General features: G+C 39.1%; 1 protein-coding gene across 1 annotated transcript; it reads right to left on the reverse strand.

Annotated features, from left to right (window-relative positions):
- Positions 1-380: 380 nt before the first annotated feature.
- LOC119907403 (solute carrier family 2, facilitated glucose transporter member 1-like) lies at positions 381-20,872 on the reverse strand. Its single transcript, XM_038725168.1, has 11 exons — positions 20,529-20,872; positions 20,047-20,176; positions 12,723-12,824; positions 11,558-11,718; positions 9,926-10,166; positions 9,641-9,803; positions 7,329-7,516; positions 6,594-6,698; positions 6,406-6,504; positions 5,794-5,997; positions 381-5,503 (listed from the first exon to the last, which is right to left on the reverse strand). The coding sequence occupies exons 2-11, from the start codon at positions 20,056-20,058 to the stop codon at positions 5,186-5,188; spliced, it is 1,593 nt and encodes a 530-aa protein (XP_038581096.1). The 5' UTR covers positions 20,059-20,176; positions 20,529-20,872; the 3' UTR covers positions 381-5,185.
- Positions 20,873-21,084: the final 212 nt, after the last annotated feature.

Here is a 21,084-nt window from a genome sequence, read left to right on the forward strand (position 1 = left end):
AACTGTAGTAAACTGATGTCTTTCAAACATGCTTCCAGTTTGTAATGCTGTCTGGTCTGTTCTGCTCCAAGCCCAAGTTCACATTACCATCATTATATTTTAAGACTTCAAAAACTTCTTCCAGAGCCACAGAATACATTTTACAACTATTTGGTTCTGAAGTACACTGATCCTGACGTGTAAAATCGCCCCTTTAAAGACATAGAGTTTTAACATAATGTTATTATAATGGTAGTTGATTGCTAGTTCAACTGCCCAAAATGTACAGTAGCCTATGTTAACTTCAGGATTACTAGCTGCAATCAGGTGTGTTTCATTTTTACTAAAATGCACCAAACCTTCAGAGAGAACAAAAACTTACAATACACATTCACACCATGTCTTAGTACATGATGAACACTTTACTTAACAACATTATATCTGGTACAGTATAAACACAGGTGAAACAAAAACATTTGGGGTGCATCACTGTTGTGGCACAGAGGAATGTTAAAAAAGCCATCACATTACAGACACCAAGGCTGTAGTTGATCACACCATCCTGTAAATATTATTAGATTAATTACTTTCTAAGTCACTGGCTGGCACTGAAACAGCAAAGCATACAGATAATGGTTGTTTTTGAGCGTGTAAATAACAGTTATGCCACATAGCACCTGATAGAGCAACCTGTTGAGAGCGTATCATTAAGTGATAGAGGGAGTGATTTCAGACACATCCTACAAACAGTAGCAGAGGAAGACTTTCTCACAAACACATAGGCCTACATTAAATAACAGTCTGTGAATGCGTGAAGTAGTAGTGAAGAGGCACAAATCGCTGACTTACAGTACAGGATACTCAAACACACAGTACAGTCAGTACATTTATTTACACACTTATAACACACAGATCAACAAACAACAGACAAAACTAAGATCACAGCAGCCAAAGCATGTTGATGAGATATTTTTCTTCCTGATAGATTCAACTCTACATGAATAATACATGAACAATTTCAGAGCTGGTTTATAATACAGTTGTTTGACTATTTTGCAAACGCCATGGCAACGTCAGCATAGCCAAGAACTTTTAGAAGTACAGAAAAACCTGATGAAACTCAACTACTATCACCAGCTCTGAGTGCAATCTGATTAGGCACACACAGATAAAAGTACATTGCTGCGATTGAGAAAGACATGAGATGAAAATGAAAGAGAGGAGACAGTAGTGTTAGTCAGTGAATGACTCGTGTTCACACAGAGAAGGAGTAAAATGTGCCAAGGGACTATTACTAGCAAGAACTGCTAAAATTAGAAAGTGTCCGACCTAAAAAAATCCCAACAACTCCCATCAGGCCTCCTTCAAAAGCCACTCCTCCAAAACACATTTTCATGTGCAATGAGTGGATGTGCAGAGTGCATGCAGGTAGACAGGCAGGTGCCAATTACAGTCCTGCAACAGCCACAAATACCGTTTTATTTCTTTAATCTTTGCGTCAGAGCATTTGATTTATTGATTGCTGTCGGGATGTAAACAAAATTTCCACAAATACAACAAAAAATGCTTTGAAATAAATTGTCTACCCCAGTTTTCAAGAGCAACCTGAAAAGATATTTTCAGATAAGAATCAGCTAGAGCCCGTTCCTCTCTTCTACAAAATGAACATGTGCACCCCACAAGACAAATAATCCCAGCACAGGTATGACCGTGCAAGTTCACATATAAATAGTACTCTTTTTAAAAATACATATTTACAAATAAATACTTTTACTCTTCCATGTTTGTACAGTGAACGAAGTCATAAATGTGCATAAAGTAGAAGGCTATGGTTCGGAGCAGTGTGCAGTGCACCTGGGTCCACATATTTGTTTCAAATCCTTTCACATACTTTTGTGACACTGAATTCAGCTGTCTGTTAGAGTGCAGTCACACCAAACAAGTTAGCTTGAACATAGCTTGGAACATTTAATTTTTTGTGAGAAACATCAAAGTACATGGGGGGGGGTTGTCTTGAGTTGCCCAAACTGCAGATATATCCAATTTAGGATGACTAAATCTCTATTGTCTCTAATGTTCACTTGTAAATGGTCATTTTTACCCACAAAAAAATTATATTAGCTTTTCCACAAGGATTTGAACAGAGAAAACAAGTTGTAGGTGTGATTGCACGCTGGCATCAGCCACAGAACTGCACCTTAACTGAACATCTTAACTTGGTCTTGGATGTGGCAGACTAAAAACAAATCCCTGCTTGTCACAAGTGACGAATCGGCTCAAAACTCCAAATTAAAACATAATTTTCAATTGGTTTCTTAATTTCTCCTCTCAGAGAAAAGCTCAGGATGACAAAAAGGATAGCGACAAGCACAAATCTCAGAGGTATTTCAAATTGTGATCTCACAAAGCGCCAACCGGACTAGGCAAGCTGAGTTATAGAAAGTACTCAGAATTCATATTAGACTCAGGTCTGGTCAAGGTCAATGTTAGTGCCATATTGAAGAAGTAGTGTAGGTTTAGCCACGGACAGAAGCAGGACCCTAAAGGAGACGTTGAATACAACACTGAATACTACCATGCGGGGAGTGTAGCCTACCACACACCTCCCCCAGGGCAAACACAGTACGTCACTATCATCCACAAATACAGCAATACATAGCAAAGCCATGACTCCGACAATAATCTATCCCCTCACTGTAAGAAATGTTCATCTTAACAAACTCTGACCCTTCCAGGCTTAGTAAGACAAGTAAAAAATGTCAGCAGAGTGACACATTTTCATGTTTTCAAATCAGCTTATCAGTCAGTATTTTAAAACAAGGCAGATACCACTCGAATCAAATGTTACACTTCAGTGTAAATCACTTGTTAAGATAAATATCTTTCCAGTGTAGCCAAGAAATAAATAATACATAAATAAATAAATATGTTCTCAAAGTGCAGCATGAATTACTGTAGTTGAAAAAGTAATTTTCAAAGCTTTTTCAAAGACAGTAATTCACACAGTCACTACAGAAAATAGAAAATATACTTTGTGTAATGTACTTGTACACCAAACATACTGTACAACATCTGTAAAGGCTGACAACATAGCTAACCTTTTAGACAAAGTGTCACAATGTAGACAGAGTTTGGACCCGACAAATAAAGCCAGAAACACACTGGGCTGATTTTGATTTTGACAAACGAGTATGTTTTTGTATGTATAGGTAGGTATAAATAGGTATTTCCATGTTGGAAGATATAGTTTCTACTACTGCTCTTGGCAAGATTGAAAAGTGCAATTATCATTTGAGCAGAGTTCAGCTGATTATTTGGGACTCAAAAGTTGCGTTCAGTGCATTTGGGCTTTAAATGTCATAAAGGATTTTTAGCTTTAAAACGTTCTTCATGTTGGATCACAAGAAGATGTCATGTTAGCACATATGGAACGTGTTAGCACATGTGAAGCTTTCACTCCAAAATGTTATTTCCATTTTAAAGAAAAACTGGCTTAACCGGACTAAAACTAATTCCCAAATTATTTTCTCAAATCATTATAGAAGTCAACACAAGTGAGTAGTCAAAGAAGTTATTTCTCCCCCTTTGGGAAAATATGAAATGATAAAAAAATTGGTTATTCTAATCAAATAACAGGAACCATTCAGGACACTTTGTCTTCCACTAAAACGTTGTTTACCCGTTGTTCATACAATATTAGCACTTCCCCCTTTAGTTGCCTCTATTCATTATCAGCGCCTATATATTATTGGTTCAAGTTTCTTTTTTGATTGCACATTTTCTAGAACTCTTATCTATTCTAATAACAACTTGATCAGACATGCGCAATCACTCATGTAAAAATAGTTTTTAATTATCATTCTGTTAATTTGATGTAAAGCACTTCTCAGCTTAATGGCTTCTATATCAGTGATTGTGGTGCTAATGCTCACTTTGCTGCTTATCTGGTTAACAAAGTGCATCTAAATAGAGAGCAACAAATGAGATTTATGGTGTTTAACTCTCAGTCAATTGTAGATTTACTCCACGACAGGAGGAAAAGCTCACTGCAGACTCATTTAACTTTTCATTTCTCTGGCTAGTCTGGAAAGCATTACGATTCTAAATTTTATAATCTAGCTATATACTTACATATCTATATTATCTATATGTTATACAAAAATCTATTTCTATGGGAATAATTTTCTCTTTCAACCAAAAAAAATATACATTGCACATTCCATGTGGTAACCAATTCAACATGTTTTTGTCCACAGGCCACAGCCATTAGCAAGTCCTAAATACCATAAGCCACAGTCAAGATTTTACCATTTTCCAATATAAAAGACACCCCACTAAAGCAATAATCCACAAGTTTTAATTAATATATTATTACCTCTATATATGTGCCAATAAATTAATCTGAATAAAACAACAAAATTATCACGTAAACAGGAAATTTTGTCTGTTTGGAACAAGCAGGACAAGACAAAGGTGGCGCTAATGAAAGTTGAATAAACTTGGGATTATTGCTTTAACCACCAAATTGGCTTTCAGATTTAATAAACTTTGCATGACCTGTGGCTGCTGCTAATTTCCCCATTTAACTACCACAAGAAACACATTTGAGGTCACATGTTCACCCAGTGGTAATTAAAGTTCAGTACTTTGGCATTGCAAAAAAGCTCTCCAGTTTTTCAGCTCATATTCAACAGCTGAAGGCAGAGCTCAAAAAGGATCCCTTCTCAGACCTCAGCGTGATTTGAGAACATTTCCAAAAAAATTGAGAAATTAATATTACTAGACGAAACTACTACAGCTACAAAGTTATATTGCACGAAAAATATCCACTATAAGGAATACGTGAATAAATCAAAAAATGCATCTTTGCAATCCACGTCACCTACTTCACACTACATGGACCTGATCTCCTAGGAATGTACAGTAGATTTAAACCATAGTATTGTATAGCAATTGCTTCCCTTTCACAGTTAAGGGAGGTTTTAAAAGAAAGAATTGCAAGAAATGTCACAGAAAAATAAAATGTCTAAGGAGTAACCTTAAAAGCAGAAAGTATGACTTTTTAAAGGTAAAAGCCTTTAAATTGATAAGGCTATTGTACAGTAAGTGTATTATAAAATGACATAGCTTCTATTGTTCCATTGTTGTGTAATAATTAACTACAATTTACCCTTCACCCATTACTACCTACATATCTACAGCTGCTCTACACACTGTCCTGCACTGTCAAGTTAGATTTATCTTCAAGGGGCGTGCTTTCAGATGCGGAAGGTGGAACTGCTGCTGCCGCCTCTACCAGTGGGACCTTCTCCTTGACTGGTGAGGCGGGAAGCGTCACGGCGGTGCTGGCGCTGGCAGGAGGGGTCTCAACAGATGAGGAGGTGGGAGGCGGGGCGTTGCCGAAACTGCAGGCGATCTCGTCAAAGGTCTTTCCCTTCGTCTCTGGGACTTTAATGTAGGTGAAGATGAAAAAGAGGATGAGGAAGGCTGTGAAGATGAGGAAGACCCAAGGTCCACACCACTCCTGAGGAGACATGAGAGGAGAGGAGTCAGAATTATATAGAAACAATAAATTTTACATGTTTAAACTTCTCATGTTAACTGAATATGATCTGTAAGAATTACTATAATACAAGAAAAAGGGAAGAAAAAATGTGATCTAATGGAAAGATTTCATAAGATGTAAGATTAAAAAAGGCAAAATCAAACCAACAAAAGAGCAGAACAAAAAAAGTTAAAGCAAAAGACAAATAATATAAAGAAAATAAGAGAACACCGAACTAAACCCTAAACCATGTCAAACCCGTCACTTACCACTAGTTTGGGAAAGCTCATTCCAACCAGGAAGTTGGCCGTCCAATTGCAGCAGCCAGCCACAGCCATGGCTGCCGGGCGGGGCCCCTGGGAGAACAGCTCGGCCACAATGAACCATGGGATTGGACCGGGGCCCATCTCAAACATAGCCACAAATAGCATGATAGCAAAGATGGCTATGTAGCTCATAGCTGGAATGTCCTTCTGCTCAGATTGACGGAGAAAAGGGAGATGAAAAAATCAGACAATGACATTTACTATATCACACTGATTGACAGATTTTTTTTATTGAATGTTTATCTTATGGTTTGTTAGAGCATCTGTTTGTGAATACACAACACTCACTGACATTTAAGTATATTTATAACCTTTAATAATGACAAGAAATGAAATCTGATCGTGTTCTTTATAAGCAAATTAACCGATAACACCCACATTGCAGAATAAATAGTATTTTATATACATGTATTTTATGCATTTAGTTTGGTTTAGATGCCTTGTTAAATTAAACATGCTTTGGATATTGAGTGTGGGGACAGAATAACTTGCTCAACTTTACTCAACTGTTCTTTAGTCAATCCCTCTTCAATCTTGTGATAGTGCTGAACTCACCAGCAGGAGGGAGATGGTCATGATCAGAGCGCTGAACGCCATTCCGCCCAATCCCAAGAGGTGCAGAGTCCTTCGTCCTGCCCTCTCCACCAGGAAGAGCTGGATGGTAGACACGGGAGGGAGTTATGTGCTGCTAAATGCCCACAAACACATGAAGGACCAAAGACAAACACAGTGATGTCACTCACAGAAACGATTGTGAAGATGGTGTTGACAATGCCGGCGCCGATGGTGGCGTAAATGGGCTTTTTTACACCGGCTGACTCAAAGATCCCAGTCGAGTAGTAGAACACCTAAATACAGACAGGATGGAAAAGAAAGGGGGGGGGGGTTATAATTTACATTTTGTATAAGTAAATATGTAAGTTAATTTCTTTCTGGACCACCTGCAACTTTCATATACCTTTTTTTACCTGACACTCCATAGCATGTCCAATCATTTAATCATGCTCACCTAGAATCTACTAAAATGGGAGGATGTAGCTGACATTTGCTTCGTCAGTGACCAAAGTGACCTTTTTTACTCTCACTGAATAGAGCTTGTCTTTAGTTTGAGTTATTTTAGAACCCCAGTCTCTCTCTACTCACTGACTTAGCTGTGTTATAGTTATGTATAGAGCCGGGTTGCTTGTTAATCGGAAGATCGGCAATATGAACATTCAAATGTAACAAGATTAGGTTTCGGTAGTTCAATTTTTAGATTTAATATGTTTATAATATATTTGGTTTGGATTTAGTTTGTGTTATAATGATGTATTGTTGTATTTTTTTAATTCTAGACCACGTAATGATTAGATGCCGCCAGGGTAACAACTAATAGGGATTCAAGTGAAAAGCAAATCAATATACGGGAGTAAAAGCATGTAATCGTATGTAGCTGTCTGTGTGTGAGTGTGTGGACACGCTGCCTGTTGCTGACTCACAGCATTGATTCCTGAAAGCTGCTGGGAGAGTTGCAGCATGACGGCAATGAGGAGGGGCTGACGATACGCTGCCGAGCGGAATAGCTCAGGGATTGTCACCTTCTTCTCCATGGCCATCTTAGCGCTCTCCTCCTTCATCTCCTGCAGGTCTTTACTCACATCCTCACTGCCACGCAGACGCACCAGTGCTGTCAACAGAACAGAAACACAATGTGTCTTTGATGGAGGTGGAGTGTTGTTGCTTTTGCGTGCAAACACAAAGGCAGAGGACACAAAAATACTCGGCAGTTCAAAAAGGTTGGTGATGCTGAGTCAACACATTGGTGTAAACAGAAAACAGTGGGAGACCACAAATAAGGTTACATCTTTTACAGTTTGGTCATATATAAAAAAAACTGGGGTTGGATTGTAATTCTTGATCTTGAAAATAGCTTGATAAAATAGTCAACTGACTCCCTTTTTTCACTGTAACCCTGAAAGCCATTTATGTGACATTGATGAAGACCACGAGATTAGATTGAAAGCTCTGGACACAAAACTGGTAGAAGGTGGACCCCATGTTATGTTTATTTTGTGGTACCTCTACGGCCATTTTGGTTTCAAAGCGGCAACAAGAGAGTAAGTAGTCCTTGAGCTGAAAAATTTTTGTCATCTGCGTTTTGTTTTTCTCTTATCTGAACAAAATAAAATAAAAATGTACAAACTGTTCTCATGTAAACATTTCACTTTAGCTTATCAGTGTAATAAATTACCTATTAATCATTTTGAAAGGATAGCTGGGTCAAATATTGTGTTTTGAATATTTAATGGTACTACTATAGTACTTGCGGCCTAGTGATTTAAAACTGACTGTGACTGACTGTGTCATTGCAATATTGCTGGTTGGAGTTCAGGTGGGAACCGTTGTTGCATGTCCTCTTCCCTCTCTACCTCCCATCATTTCTTGACAGCTCTTCATTGAGTAGAATTTGAAAAGCTATCGCACTCTCCAGTGGTAGTATCAGGGAAGACAATGTGGTAGGAAGTAGTGCACGCTGCTACACCAGACACCACAAACACCACACAGTCACAGAAACTATGATGCAGCTCTAACTGTGGAGACTAAGCCTTGTGTTTGTTTTTCTTTGTGTCAGGCGAGAGGTGTGAAGGAGAAGTGGGTCAGTGCCCCAGAGTCAACCCTGACAAGCTACGTGTTGAACAGATGCCAAAACCATCTGCCTGTTCAAGCACTCTTCTCTCCAGGCTACAACATCGTCCCGATCTCCTCCCTGTGTATCTCTAACTACTGATGTCTCTCTGTCTCATTTCCTTTCTTTCTCCTCGATATTACACTCGTTTTGCCTCACTTTTATAGGCTCTTTTTCTCTCAGCACATCTCTTTCTCTCCTAAGTTTTCTTTGTACTTGTTTTTTGCTCTCACGTTTTTCTTCTCAACTGCTCACTGCTAGTACTCCTCAGTATTTCTCTATTTCTCGTAGCTATAGCAACTTATATAACTGAAGTAGCACCAGTAATGTAGCAATTCAAGCAGCAGAAGTATCAGCATTTTATTTGCAGTACTAACATAAGTAGCGGTGTTAGTATTTGCACTATACTAGCAGAAGTAGTAGCAGAGGTTGTAGTATTGTAGTAACAGTAGTTGAATTGATATAACAAGTGGTGACAATAGAAGTAACACCTTATAAGCAGTGGTAGTACTGATAGTAGAAGCAATAGAAGCAGTAAAAGTAATTACTTGTAGAGTGTCAGTAGTTGAAGTAGTTATAGCAGCAGCAACAGCAGTAGTGCAATAGTAAAATTGGTATTAGTGGTGAGTCGTCAGCATAAGCAATGCCTGTAGCTGTATTATGGTCATGACAGTAGTCGCCATAGTAAAGCGGCAGGTGAAAAAGCAGTAACGTTAGCAGTAGTTGTAGTCTTGGTGCTAGTTGTGAGTGTAGTCATATGTGTAGTTGTAGTACCAGTAGCTGGATTGACAGTATGAATGACAGTGACAACAGTAGTTGCAGTAGTAATAGAAACAGTAGTAGCACAGGTAGTAGTGGTGATAGTAGCAGCAGTGTCAGTAATGACTGCAGTAGTGGTGTCTGTAATTGGAGTAACTGTGTTAGTAGCAGTTGTACAGTAGTAATGTAGTACTGTCAGAAAGGATAACAATAGAAAATGCAAAACCAGAAGTACTGTCAGTAGTTACAGCAGGAATAGCAGCAGGAATGGCAGAGGTATAACAGTAATAACAATAGTAACAGTAATAGTAACAATAGTAATTGTGTGAGTAGAAGCAGTAGTATTGTAGCAGTATTTGTGCATACCTTTGCGTGCCTGCTCCTCTTGTTTAAGGTTGATGAGCAGGAAGCGAGGGCTCTCGGGACAGAAGGGCAGCAGTATGCACTGCAGCACAGCAGGAACCACAGTGAGGGCCAGCAGCAGGGGCCACAGCTTTGCTGAGCCCAGCAGACCCTCCAGACCAAAGATCTGAACATCAAGGACCACAACAGCTGGGTTAGATTTACAGTAAACCACCAAGGAACTGTAACTATATCATACATCAAGATCTTGAAATAAATCTGAGGTTTGTTAGGAAGCGTTCTGCTGACCTGAGCGATCAAGATGCCCACCACCACACCGAGCTGATGAAGAGTGCCGAAGGCTCCTCGGAGGGGAGTGGGTGACACCTCGCCCACATACATGGGAGTCAGGCCGGTAAAGAGACCGCAGAACAGGCCAATGACCAGGCGACCGGCGATCACCATCTCATAGGAGGAGCAGATGGTGGAGAAGCCCATGAGGAGGCCGCCAATCACAGCCAGAATGTTTACAAGGAACATAGAGCGACGCCTGAGGAGGAGGGGGAGGGTGAGGATAGAGAGATATGTGAACAACTGATTGTACAGTATTTCTAGACATACAACACGGCAGTTTGAATAATGAATAATTGTAAATATTTAATTTCATATCACGCACAAACCTGGCATACTGCTCATATTTATTAATTGTAAATCTATATTTTTATATTTTGTCAATTTATCTATTTATGTACACAATATTCTCTTCTGTTGCAATACGTCTGCGCAACACGCACCGGAGTAATGCAGATGTAAATATCTGCCACATTGTTCTTTCTCTACAAATAGTTGTATTATTTTTCTCTATAGAGAAATACAATTACAATTAGATAAAACTTTTGTTTCATTGTTTTTTCTTTTACTAAGAAAAGAGGAAAGCATTTCAGTGTGGAGAGAAAAGCTGAGTGGTTTGTGGTTGAAGAAAAATGGACAAGCTTATTGATTAACTGAGAAATTAGTGACCAGAACTATCTGGACTGATTGACCTGCCTGAGTGTATGTGAAGGTCAGGCGCTTTCCTGTCTAATTAGTTCATTGACAGAAGGATGTTTTTCCAGTTTTCCAGTGCAAACATAATGGAGTTTACACGTGAGTGCATGTCCTTGTGTATCATAATAAGGATACCATCAATAATCAATATGGATTCTTGGAATCTTGGATTTTATTAGCTAAATATGTTTGAATAAATACTTCAATGTGTGCTTATTTGCTATCTTTGTGAGAATTATTTGAGAAGACCAATACCAATCTTAAGTCTGTGGGTTAAGTATGGAGATGGCACGAGGCGTTTTGTTTAGCATAAAGGCTGGAAGCAGGGGGAAACAGCTCCCCCAACTCTCAAAATTAAAAAAATATGACTATCAACACATCTTAAGCTGACTTATTATTACTATATCGTGCTTGTTTTTAAAAAAGGATTAATAGGAATTAAAGTATTCTTTTGAAATATTTCTTTAAATCTGAAAAATTTGACAATTTAGTAGCATTTTAAGTGTGAAAAGTGGTCAGTCTGACCCCAGAAAGAAAAAAAGAAACGTGGTCTGATGCGCAGGTTATATCACAAAGGCAAATGGAGGAACAGTAGAGCTGAGCAGTCGGCTCAAGACAGACACGCTTCGTGAACTCCATTAAGTGTAATGTCTTGTGACAGTTCAGCTACACCACACAGGAACACACAGAGCCATTAAAGGAAAAGCATAACACTCAAAGCAAAGACATTTGATATTGACATTTGAAATGTCCAAAGAAACACCCAGATAGACATACCTGTGCATTATACAGACAACATGACTGACAAGAGCAGGTTTAGTTTCTCATTAAAGATGATAAGAGAAACAAAAGTTTAAATCTCGGCTTGTTATATCCCACAAATGTAATTCCTACCTGCCAAATCTGTTAGCCATTACGCCCACGCTGAAGGAGCCCACCATGCCGCCCACGCTAAAGATGGCGACGGCGACACTCCAGACGATGGTACAGACCCCCGGGCTGATGGGTTCGCCATAACGCTCAACCCAGGTATCATTGAAGAAAGATCGTAGTTTCTGATGGCAGGGACAGGTGAATTAATAGATGAAGGGAAAAGAAGAAAAAGCCAGAAGTAGCTGGAACCATTACCAATTCAACAAACTTCAGAGTAGAAATGGGCTGATGCTGCTGTCTTGCCTGTTGTTAATCTTGAAATATTTTTAGTATAGGTCAGTTAAAGGAATAGTTCATTGTTTTGGGCCACTGGATATACTTAATCTCTTTCTCTCTGAGGGTTTGGTAAGATTAATACCACTCACAGAGCTAGAGCCGGAAGGTGATCAGCTTAGGTTAGTATAACGACTGAAAGCAGGGGAAACAGCTAGACTGGCTGTGTCCAGAACTTAAAAATGGGTCCTAGCTCTCTGTAGCTAACTAGTTAACAAAGTGTTTCTTGTTTGTTTAATCTGACAAAAACACACACAAAAAATAGAGGATGTAATTCTTTATTCAGTCTCCATATTTCAGATAGGCTAGCTGTTTTCCCTGCTTCCAGTCCACTGTTTTTGCTAAGCTGAACTAATACTTAATGGACATGACAATGAATTTTACAAAATGCAACAGCCAGTCTTAACTTGATATGTATGAAATATTCACAGTATTTGTACTAAAATAATCAAATTTAAGGCGGCACTGCATTAAGATTTTCATGTTTTAATCCACTCATATCCTGAAGTAGAGGTGACTCTCCTATTTGAACTAATTGAGACACTGCAGACAGGCCAAATCAAATTTTGGTGTAAAGTATAGCTGCTTCTCCACAATCGGGCCTTTAAGGAGTAAGAGATAAGAGCAACATTCAAACTACAGTAACCGAGGACTCGCAACAAATTCTCTCTTATTGCTTTGGTTTGTTTTGTTGACAAGCATGATACGCCAGCTGGGTTAAAGATCTCTGTGGATTCACAACACAGGCTTTGTAGATGTTTACCATTACAAATACCTGTTATTGACATCTGGAGAAGCTAAGGTGGAAACTGTGAGCAGCTTCAGCTTCAGCTTTAGCCAACTAATCACCAACCTGCTCTGGAGCATTGATGACTCCTGTGTTGTAACCAAACTGCAGAGAGCCGATGACAGCGGTGGCCAAGGAGAAGAGGAGATAACCTGTTACTTGCTTTTCCTGCAGTGGGATAAGAAGGGGAAGAACAGTAGGAGAAAATGTCAGGGGGAAGAAAAGGACAAGAAGAAGAAAGGAGAAATCAAACAGGAGATGGAGACGAATGTGGAAATTAAAGGAGCACGGGAGGACACAGACAAAGAGAGAGATACATAATAAATATGAAATCTGAGCTCATAATGAGATTTTCAATAATTACAGCCGGCATACAGAGGCAATAAAACTGAAATGCTAATGGAAGACAGGGTCAGTGACGCACATATGCGTAAACAATTATATCAGGTTTCAGACAGTGAACTCATGCTCAGACACACATACATACACCCAACATGCAGCCACACAAGATTACTCAACATATTTATACTGAAATCACTACGACTGCCGCTAAATTGGTTGTTTACATAATATTATTTTTTGTAAATAGAGATTCAAGTTTAAAACGAAAAACCACTTTAAAACTTGAAGATCCTTACCAACATGAATAACAACATTTTGGAAATGTACTACATATGTGTAAAGGGTTATAGACCCCCCACGATGAATTGGATAATGAATGTAGGGCAGGGGAGTCATGAAAAGAAAGAAAAGTTTACTTGGGTAAAAAGTGAGGTTTAAAGTTATAAATAAATATAAATATACTTAATATATACATAAATATATATACATATATAGATCCTACATCGGATCAATATATGGTAGAATTATTTATAAATTTACTCATTCATTATATATATTAATTTGGATTCTCTTTTATATATATATATCGGTAACTTTAAACCTAACTTTTTATCCAGGTAAACTTTTCTTTCTTTTTCATGACTCCCCTGCCCTACATTCATTATCCAATTCAACTTTATAAATATGTAGTACATTTCCAAAATGTTTTTATGTGTGTGTGTGTGTGTTTGCGTCTAGGCACTGCTTGATTTTGTATCGTATATAAGGCAGATTGATCCTGGTATCAGAAAGTCAGTTTCTCCAAAGTGAAGCGACAGGAGGGACTTTTATATATAAGATGGTCCTTCTAAACTGCTCATCCTGTTCAGGGTCATGTGAGCTGCAGTCCATCCCAGCATGCAATGGGAGGGATGAGTGGCAAGTCTATCAGAAGACAGCATGGTTACTTGACTAGGAGATTTCTGGGTGTCAAACTACACTTTTGTTCTACAGTTTATTTACTGGAAAGCAATACGAGGTCAGTGAAGGTCAAAGTGTATTAAACACTTGATTGAAATATCTGGCAGGTCAAGCTGGGTCACAGCGGTAGAATTTAGGCCACTGTTTCTGGTGCGTTTCTGCTGATGTCTGTAACACAGCTGTCGGTGATAAGGAGACTCACTGCTGATGCGGCAGAATGCGCTGCTGTTATTTGAGACAGTATAGAGACCTGCAGGCCTCAGGTGATCCACTGCCCTTGGTACATCAATATCAGAGCGAGGTCAGATAATATTAGCCTAGACTGCACTTCTCGGGATTCGTTTTAGCCAAAGGGACGTTGGCTGCACAGGACCAATGAGACGACGAGAGAGAAACATGAATGGGAAATGAAATGAAGATTTGAAACTGCTGAGAAGCTCAGGATGATGTATTTTACATTTTGCATTATATATGTGAAGCTGATGGTCTCAGATCATCAGTAAGAATTCTGACCACAACATCTGACTGATTGTCCATCATATTTACAGTTTGCAGGTCAGATGTTGTGGTCACTGTGCGCAGAAATATTAATCGGATGCCAGAAGTAAGGAAATAAAACAATGTGAGCAAGAAGATAGAGGTGAAATAGAAGCAAATTGTTTTGACCAATGTCGTGAACATTTGCCATTAATTTTCTCTACAAACATTCCTGTTCAAGCCTTGACCTGAACCAATGAGCCATGAGATGAATCATCTTTCGTCTTTTAAGGAAATGATAATACACAAGGATGTGTCCTGAGAATAACTAATGAGTTGGAGGACCAGCCAATTTTTTTTTTCCTCTGCCAAGTTAATTTATTCCTGTAAAAGACCATCATGTTTGACAGGGAATCCACTGAGAGTGAGAAGGTCAATGCTTGTGGTCATCATGGTCGGATTAACTGGGCCTAAGGGCAATAATGGGCCCACCCACTAACTGGTCATTTCTCCCAACCTCTGTCCAAAATGAAAAAATGCCTGCTGTCCCAGGTTTGCAATTGGGCAGTTTGAGTTAATGCAAATTAATTTAGGAAGATGCAACACATAAGCAAAAAACATAAACTACACTATAGCAACAGTATATACTTTACTGTAACTAGATCTTTGACCCTCTCCAAGATGAGGCCTCAGGATTAGGACAGAAGATGCTCACAGAATATTTCAATTAAATTAGAACAAATCAGTTCACACACAGTAAGACGGGAGCTTTCGGGGGAGTTGCTTTTCCTTTAAACTGCACTATTCTTATCTATGTATCCGTTCTTGTTTTCTTCTTTACAAACCTTGGTTTTATATGTCTTTGCTGTTTTTGAAGTAATTTGTGCTTTTTGTAGGTTTATATGATAATAACAAACAACAATATGTGTTATAGTATCTATGGCACAATTATTGTGATCATATCCACTGCACTAATCCCAACCAATATTTAAGTGGCCGTTTGGGATGTATGTACATTTAAAACATGTTGCAATAGTTAATTAATTGTTGCAACTCACCAGAAATTCAGGTATTCAAACTGACTTGTGGTTTCTACATTGACACTTTAAAAAAATAATTTCTTGTGAAGGGAAGTCTCCACACTGAATATTGCATGACCATAAATATTTCATGAGGCACCTTTTCAACCTCCAAGGTTTTCATCAAGCAGACATCCACCCAGTCCGGCACCTGTCTGTACCCTATAATATCCACCTACTTTATTCGTCTTCTTTACATTCATTGGCTGAATCGTCATCTTACTCTGTGAAATCTGATGTTTTTAATCCTTTCCAGCTCTCAAAGTTAATTAAATCTGCTCTTTGGCCAAACAGCCTTTCCGCTGTTCATTTGAATGTATTCCCTGAGGATTTAGGTGACATTTGAGCAATCAATAATCCGGTGAGACCACACAAACTGATTTTGGTCTCTTTGGTCTGCAAATGGATGGTCTGCTGTTGATGTGCATCCCAGTATCTAAAATGGATACCAGATAGAAACGTTTTATATTTTCTCTCATAAGTTAATTGATAACATTCAGTTAAGACAAACTACAATGACATTTTTAAAAAAAGACAATAAATTGGTGTGTGGTGGCCAAATGATGACACTTGTATCTGCTGGATCCTCTAAAGGTCATAGATAGTGAATGATGAGCTGCAGGTGTTTTACCATATAATCACCACATAATGACAGGTGCGGTTTTATAATATTTTATAATCACTCTCAGTGAGATTAAAATAATAATAATACATTTTTGAATAGCCCTGCGATGGACCTGTCCAGGGTGTACCCCGCCTTTCGCTCGATGTAAGCTGTTGACGATGGATGGATGGAGTTTTGAATAAAAGTAACATTGCTTCTATACTTCTTATAGAGGGAATGTATAGTTAGTCTTACAGAGTATATATTATACTGATTCAGCACTGATGTACTACACCTTCACTCAAATATAAAAATCAAAAAAATATCTTGTCAAGTATATAATGACACCACAGCCATAATTCAGGAAGAAATCATGATAATCAGTGATATATTATTAAATTTATATAACTTAAAGTTTATGTACAATTCATGAAATTGTGTATTAAAGAAAATGCAGAAATATGGTCTTACTCAAAGACTACATATATATTTCTGTATTTTCTGCCAGAATAAGGACATCTGAAAATCAGATTGCTTAGTTTCACTTTTAAAGTGGTATTTCAGCGATTCTGTTAAATTAAAAACAAACAGATGCAGCAGAGGCAGATTTATCCTCATTTTTAATACGCAGAATGGGCACAAAAATACAAGATTATATAAATTCCATAACGCAACTCTTTCATCATCAATTGCATTTTTCGTTAGACTTCCCCTGGCTGGTAAATGCCTTTGTCTTTCAAAAACCAGTTTGTAACACAGATTCACTGTTATAAATTTATACTCTCTAAACCCAAGCTAAGATAACCCTGATGGCCTCATTATTTAGTTTATTTCCTTAAGACTTTCCACCAGATCTACAGAAGACAGAGTAACACTCCTGATGAGTAAACTGACCTCCATGTGTAACATCAGTGGATTGCACCTTTAACTGCTTGGATGAATTCATAAAAGTCAATATGAAAGAATAAGTTGGCCTTTGAAATCAACTCATTTGCTTTTACGTTTAACTTATTGGAATTGTGGTGAAAAAGAATGGTTCAGTACTAAATTATGAGGTTTTTGAAAATGCAATGAACTGAGAGTTTTTAGACTGAAACTTTTCAAACTAACATCGAACTGCTGCGTCATCTGTCTGAAGTCATCAACATCACTGACGTTAAAAGTTAATTAAATGAGACAGGAAGAAAAAAGAGCCCTGAGCTCACGAGACCCAAATGCAGCTCATTGTGCTGTATCACAACACTCTCAGCTAACCAGCTATCTATCAAGCCCATGACACACACACACACACACACAGACACACACATATACACAAACATCCTGCTATATTTGCCCAGACATTCACCTTCCACTTTTCTCTCTGTCTCCCTCCTCGACTCTGTCCATCTCTGTTTTTTTGTCAAGTCACAGTGACTCAGTAGAAAGTATTGGTCACATGACAGCACCTAAAACGTCTCACATTAAGGATCAATAACAGGAGTGTGTATATCAGATATTAATACAGCTGCTTTTTAGTGGCACTAACATTTATGTTTAAACTGTGAATCAGCTATCAAGTCAGTATTAAACAAACTGGACGGTATATTTTCTCTAAAAGAAGAACAAATAACTGAAAGTAAAGCTTTTCTTCTCGCTACATCAAATTCTTTTGTTCCTCTGATTGGTTTTAGGTTTATCCGATTGCGTCCAGAAGCATTTTGGGCAGCGCCCGTTCTTAACGTCCATTGGAAATCGAAAATAAACTGAGAGGAGGATACAAGGAACAGATATACGACACAAAATCAAGCAGTATCAGCTGAGAATGTTACATAAAGGCACAGCATTAAGCTCCTGACAAACTTCTGTGTTAGCAGCCTGTTGCAGCACCCAGATTTCCTGTGTTACTATGGTAACTGCTACCATGATAACATACTATCACACAAATCCAACCTGCTACCTTGCATGCGGCCTTTAAGCCAATTTAAGCTAATTGTCCTTCTCACACTCCGCACTGATATAAAATCCTTGTCATCTTTCTTCTTGCCCCATCTCTCTTTCCCTCCATCCAACCAAGATCGCCAATACAGCTCCCTCGCCCCATCCCTCCTTCCTTTATCTCCATGGCAACAGCCTGGAGGTGACATTTTTATTGACACCGGTTGAAAGTAATCACAGCAAGGCACACACGCATACATGCGGCAGGGTCTTATAAACTAAACAAACACTCCCTGCTAGTGTGCAGCAAATGGTGCAGGTGGGTGTGGACAGATGTATGCAATCACACACTCGCACGCACACACACACACACACACACACACACACACACATTGACTTTATCTGACATCTGACCAAAGCCATTTCTTTTGTAAGAGCCAATCAATTAAAGTTTCAGGAGAAACCAGGGGGATGGGTTGAATGTATTGAGCTGTTTTGGGTGATGATTTCTGTGTGAGGGTCTCACAGCGCTCAGGTTTCAAGTATTGATGAACTGATCAATATTTAGCATGAGCGATTCAAGCAGGACACAAAGTCAGATCACGACAGGACACCCTTCAGGGACACAGGAATGTGTATACACATATCTACAAAATGACAAACATTTGTGCAACTAAACATACTACTAAACATTAGTCAGATGAGTCTAAGGTCATGTTTGTGATTTTGTTTCCCGCTGAATTTGGCCTGTTGTCGCATAAGCATTAATCTTTGCTTCTATGAACTACTGAGCTCTTGATTGTTTTATAGATTTAACAGTTAAAGTTCATCATCATAACTTTAATTTTAAGTCAAACAATGATGCCAACATTTGCGCTAAACTTATAACAGAATGCTTTTCTTTGCACGACCAAAGATTTTACACACACCTCTAATCTTTTAGCAAAATCGTCCTCACTGTGGTTGATCTACAGACTTCCATGTGGATTGTTTCTATGTTTTATAAGCAACGTAAATAGAAATATCAGAAAGTTTGTTCCTGGTGTTACACTGTTTGTTACACTTTTTATTATCATCAGTCAGTATAAAAATACACCTTTCTCTGTTTTAACCACTTTGGTCCATCTCCATCTACTGCCCCATCTACTTCATGTATTATCTTTAATCAGATAATTTAATTTACATTGAGATCTGCAAGAGAGACCTGAGCACAACACAAACAACGCCAGATATAAGAAAAGGACAAAGACATAGGCTACAACTAACAAAACAAGACAAAGAAAGACATGTATACAAAGAACATAGCCAGTCATAACAAAAGCATCAAAAACTAAATAGATTAGATCTATTGCAGAGAGTGGGGGCACAGTCAGAGAGACAAGTGTGCTTTTTCAGTAGTTTTTCAGTTATGGCTGCATTGCATTTCTGGTCTATTTTCAGACACTGCTATTGTAGAAAGAGGAGTCTAAGCCTTTACAATGATGCATTTATCTATTTGTTTGCATTGAGGAAATCTGCTATTAAACTCCACTTTAGCTGCTGATATGATTAAATCTATCATGTTTTGAGGAGGTTTGGTCCTGTAAATATACAGGAGAAACATGACTTAGGCCTAATCAAAGGCTAGGCTACATAATCATATACCTTTCTGTTCCTCGCACTACTGAACACAGACCCACACCCACAATATCTAAAATCAAGCATGCATCCTACAGCAGGAGATGTTTCTCTCTCAAACATTTAACACACATATGCGGTGCTCATGGGTGAGTCACGGAGATATTATGGCACACACAGGCCTACAGGCTCACACCGCCCACACAGCTCTGCTCTGACTTTATATAGAAACACGTGCATTATTCAGAAATCACAACTCCAGGGACCTCTTGAGACAGACTGAAGTTTATAACAATCACTCAGCTGTTTTTAATACATAAAAAAAAGAACTGGAACCGAATAATCACCTCCTGAATGTGGGTCACAACAGGAACTATAAAGAAAGAAAATCACTTGCCTGCCCTTCCATCTTCTGAAATATAGCTGGACGATCACCGGGATAATTTTACTCCAACTGAAGGATGCAGAGAGGAGATCTTCAGGTGGTATTTAAAGGCTTTGCAGGACCCGCCCGCCGGTGCTGAAAGCTGCAAAAAAAAGAAAAAGGAAGAAACCTCATTAGGCGCTGTCCAGGGTACCAGCCGGTGTGGCTCTGCCAGAGAGGACACGATCGCTTCTCCTCTCCTCCCATCAGGAAACTAATAGGCAACCACTAAAACCACTAATAATCGACATCATGCATTTTACACTACGATTGAAGCTATTGCCTAAAGGACAGGAAATAAATGGAGAGGACTTTTTGGAGGTTAACGTCTTCCTATTTCTGTCGGTCAAAGTGGCGCAAGCATGCGCTTTCGTCACACCCCGGCTTGTCCAAAAAACAAAAAAACCCAAATCCGTGTAAAAGAAACACAAACTGGATAATAAACTGACACTCACCTGTCGTGACTACCGGGCCGGACAAAAAAAACTGTGTGCGCTGCAGCAGTCGGTTTTCGTAGCAGTACCACCCTCCTTTTCTCTTGTATTTCGGCTCCTACGTGAGCTGCGAGGAGAACCGCACGTAGTTGTTTTTATTATTTCTTTTCGTCTTCTCCATCAACCAATTAGAAAACTGGGTTGCTGGGAAGCCGTGACGTTGCCACGCCCCTCCGCTGTTACGTGCAGAAATCCGTGACTCTTGTGCATCATCACCGCATCCCGTGAGACTTGTCGGCGTCCATGTCCTATTATGGTTACAGCCTTTATTCGGTTAGTTGGTCAGCTCAGCGTGGGCGCATGCGCGAAGGTTCCTGAGGGTCGTGGGGGAATGCATGACCGTCCCCCAGCCCCTCCCCTCCCTGTCATTTTGGTGTCCTCCTCGCCTTCCCATGATGCCTCTCGCTGGCGACCTTGACAGTACCCACTGTGTGACTGATGCTGATGTTGCGGGTGCTGACGCAACGCGGTCCGTTACTGAGGCAACGGGTCATGCGGTGCGGCTCAGATGATGCTC

This window comes from Micropterus salmoides, unplaced genomic scaffold (assembly GCF_014851395.1).
Source record: "Micropterus salmoides isolate LMB-PRFRI ecotype aquatic unplaced genomic scaffold, ASM1485139v1 Ms_hic_scaffold_17, whole genome shotgun sequence".
Lineage (NCBI taxonomy): Eukaryota > Metazoa > Chordata > Actinopteri > Centrarchiformes > Centrarchidae > Micropterus > Micropterus salmoides.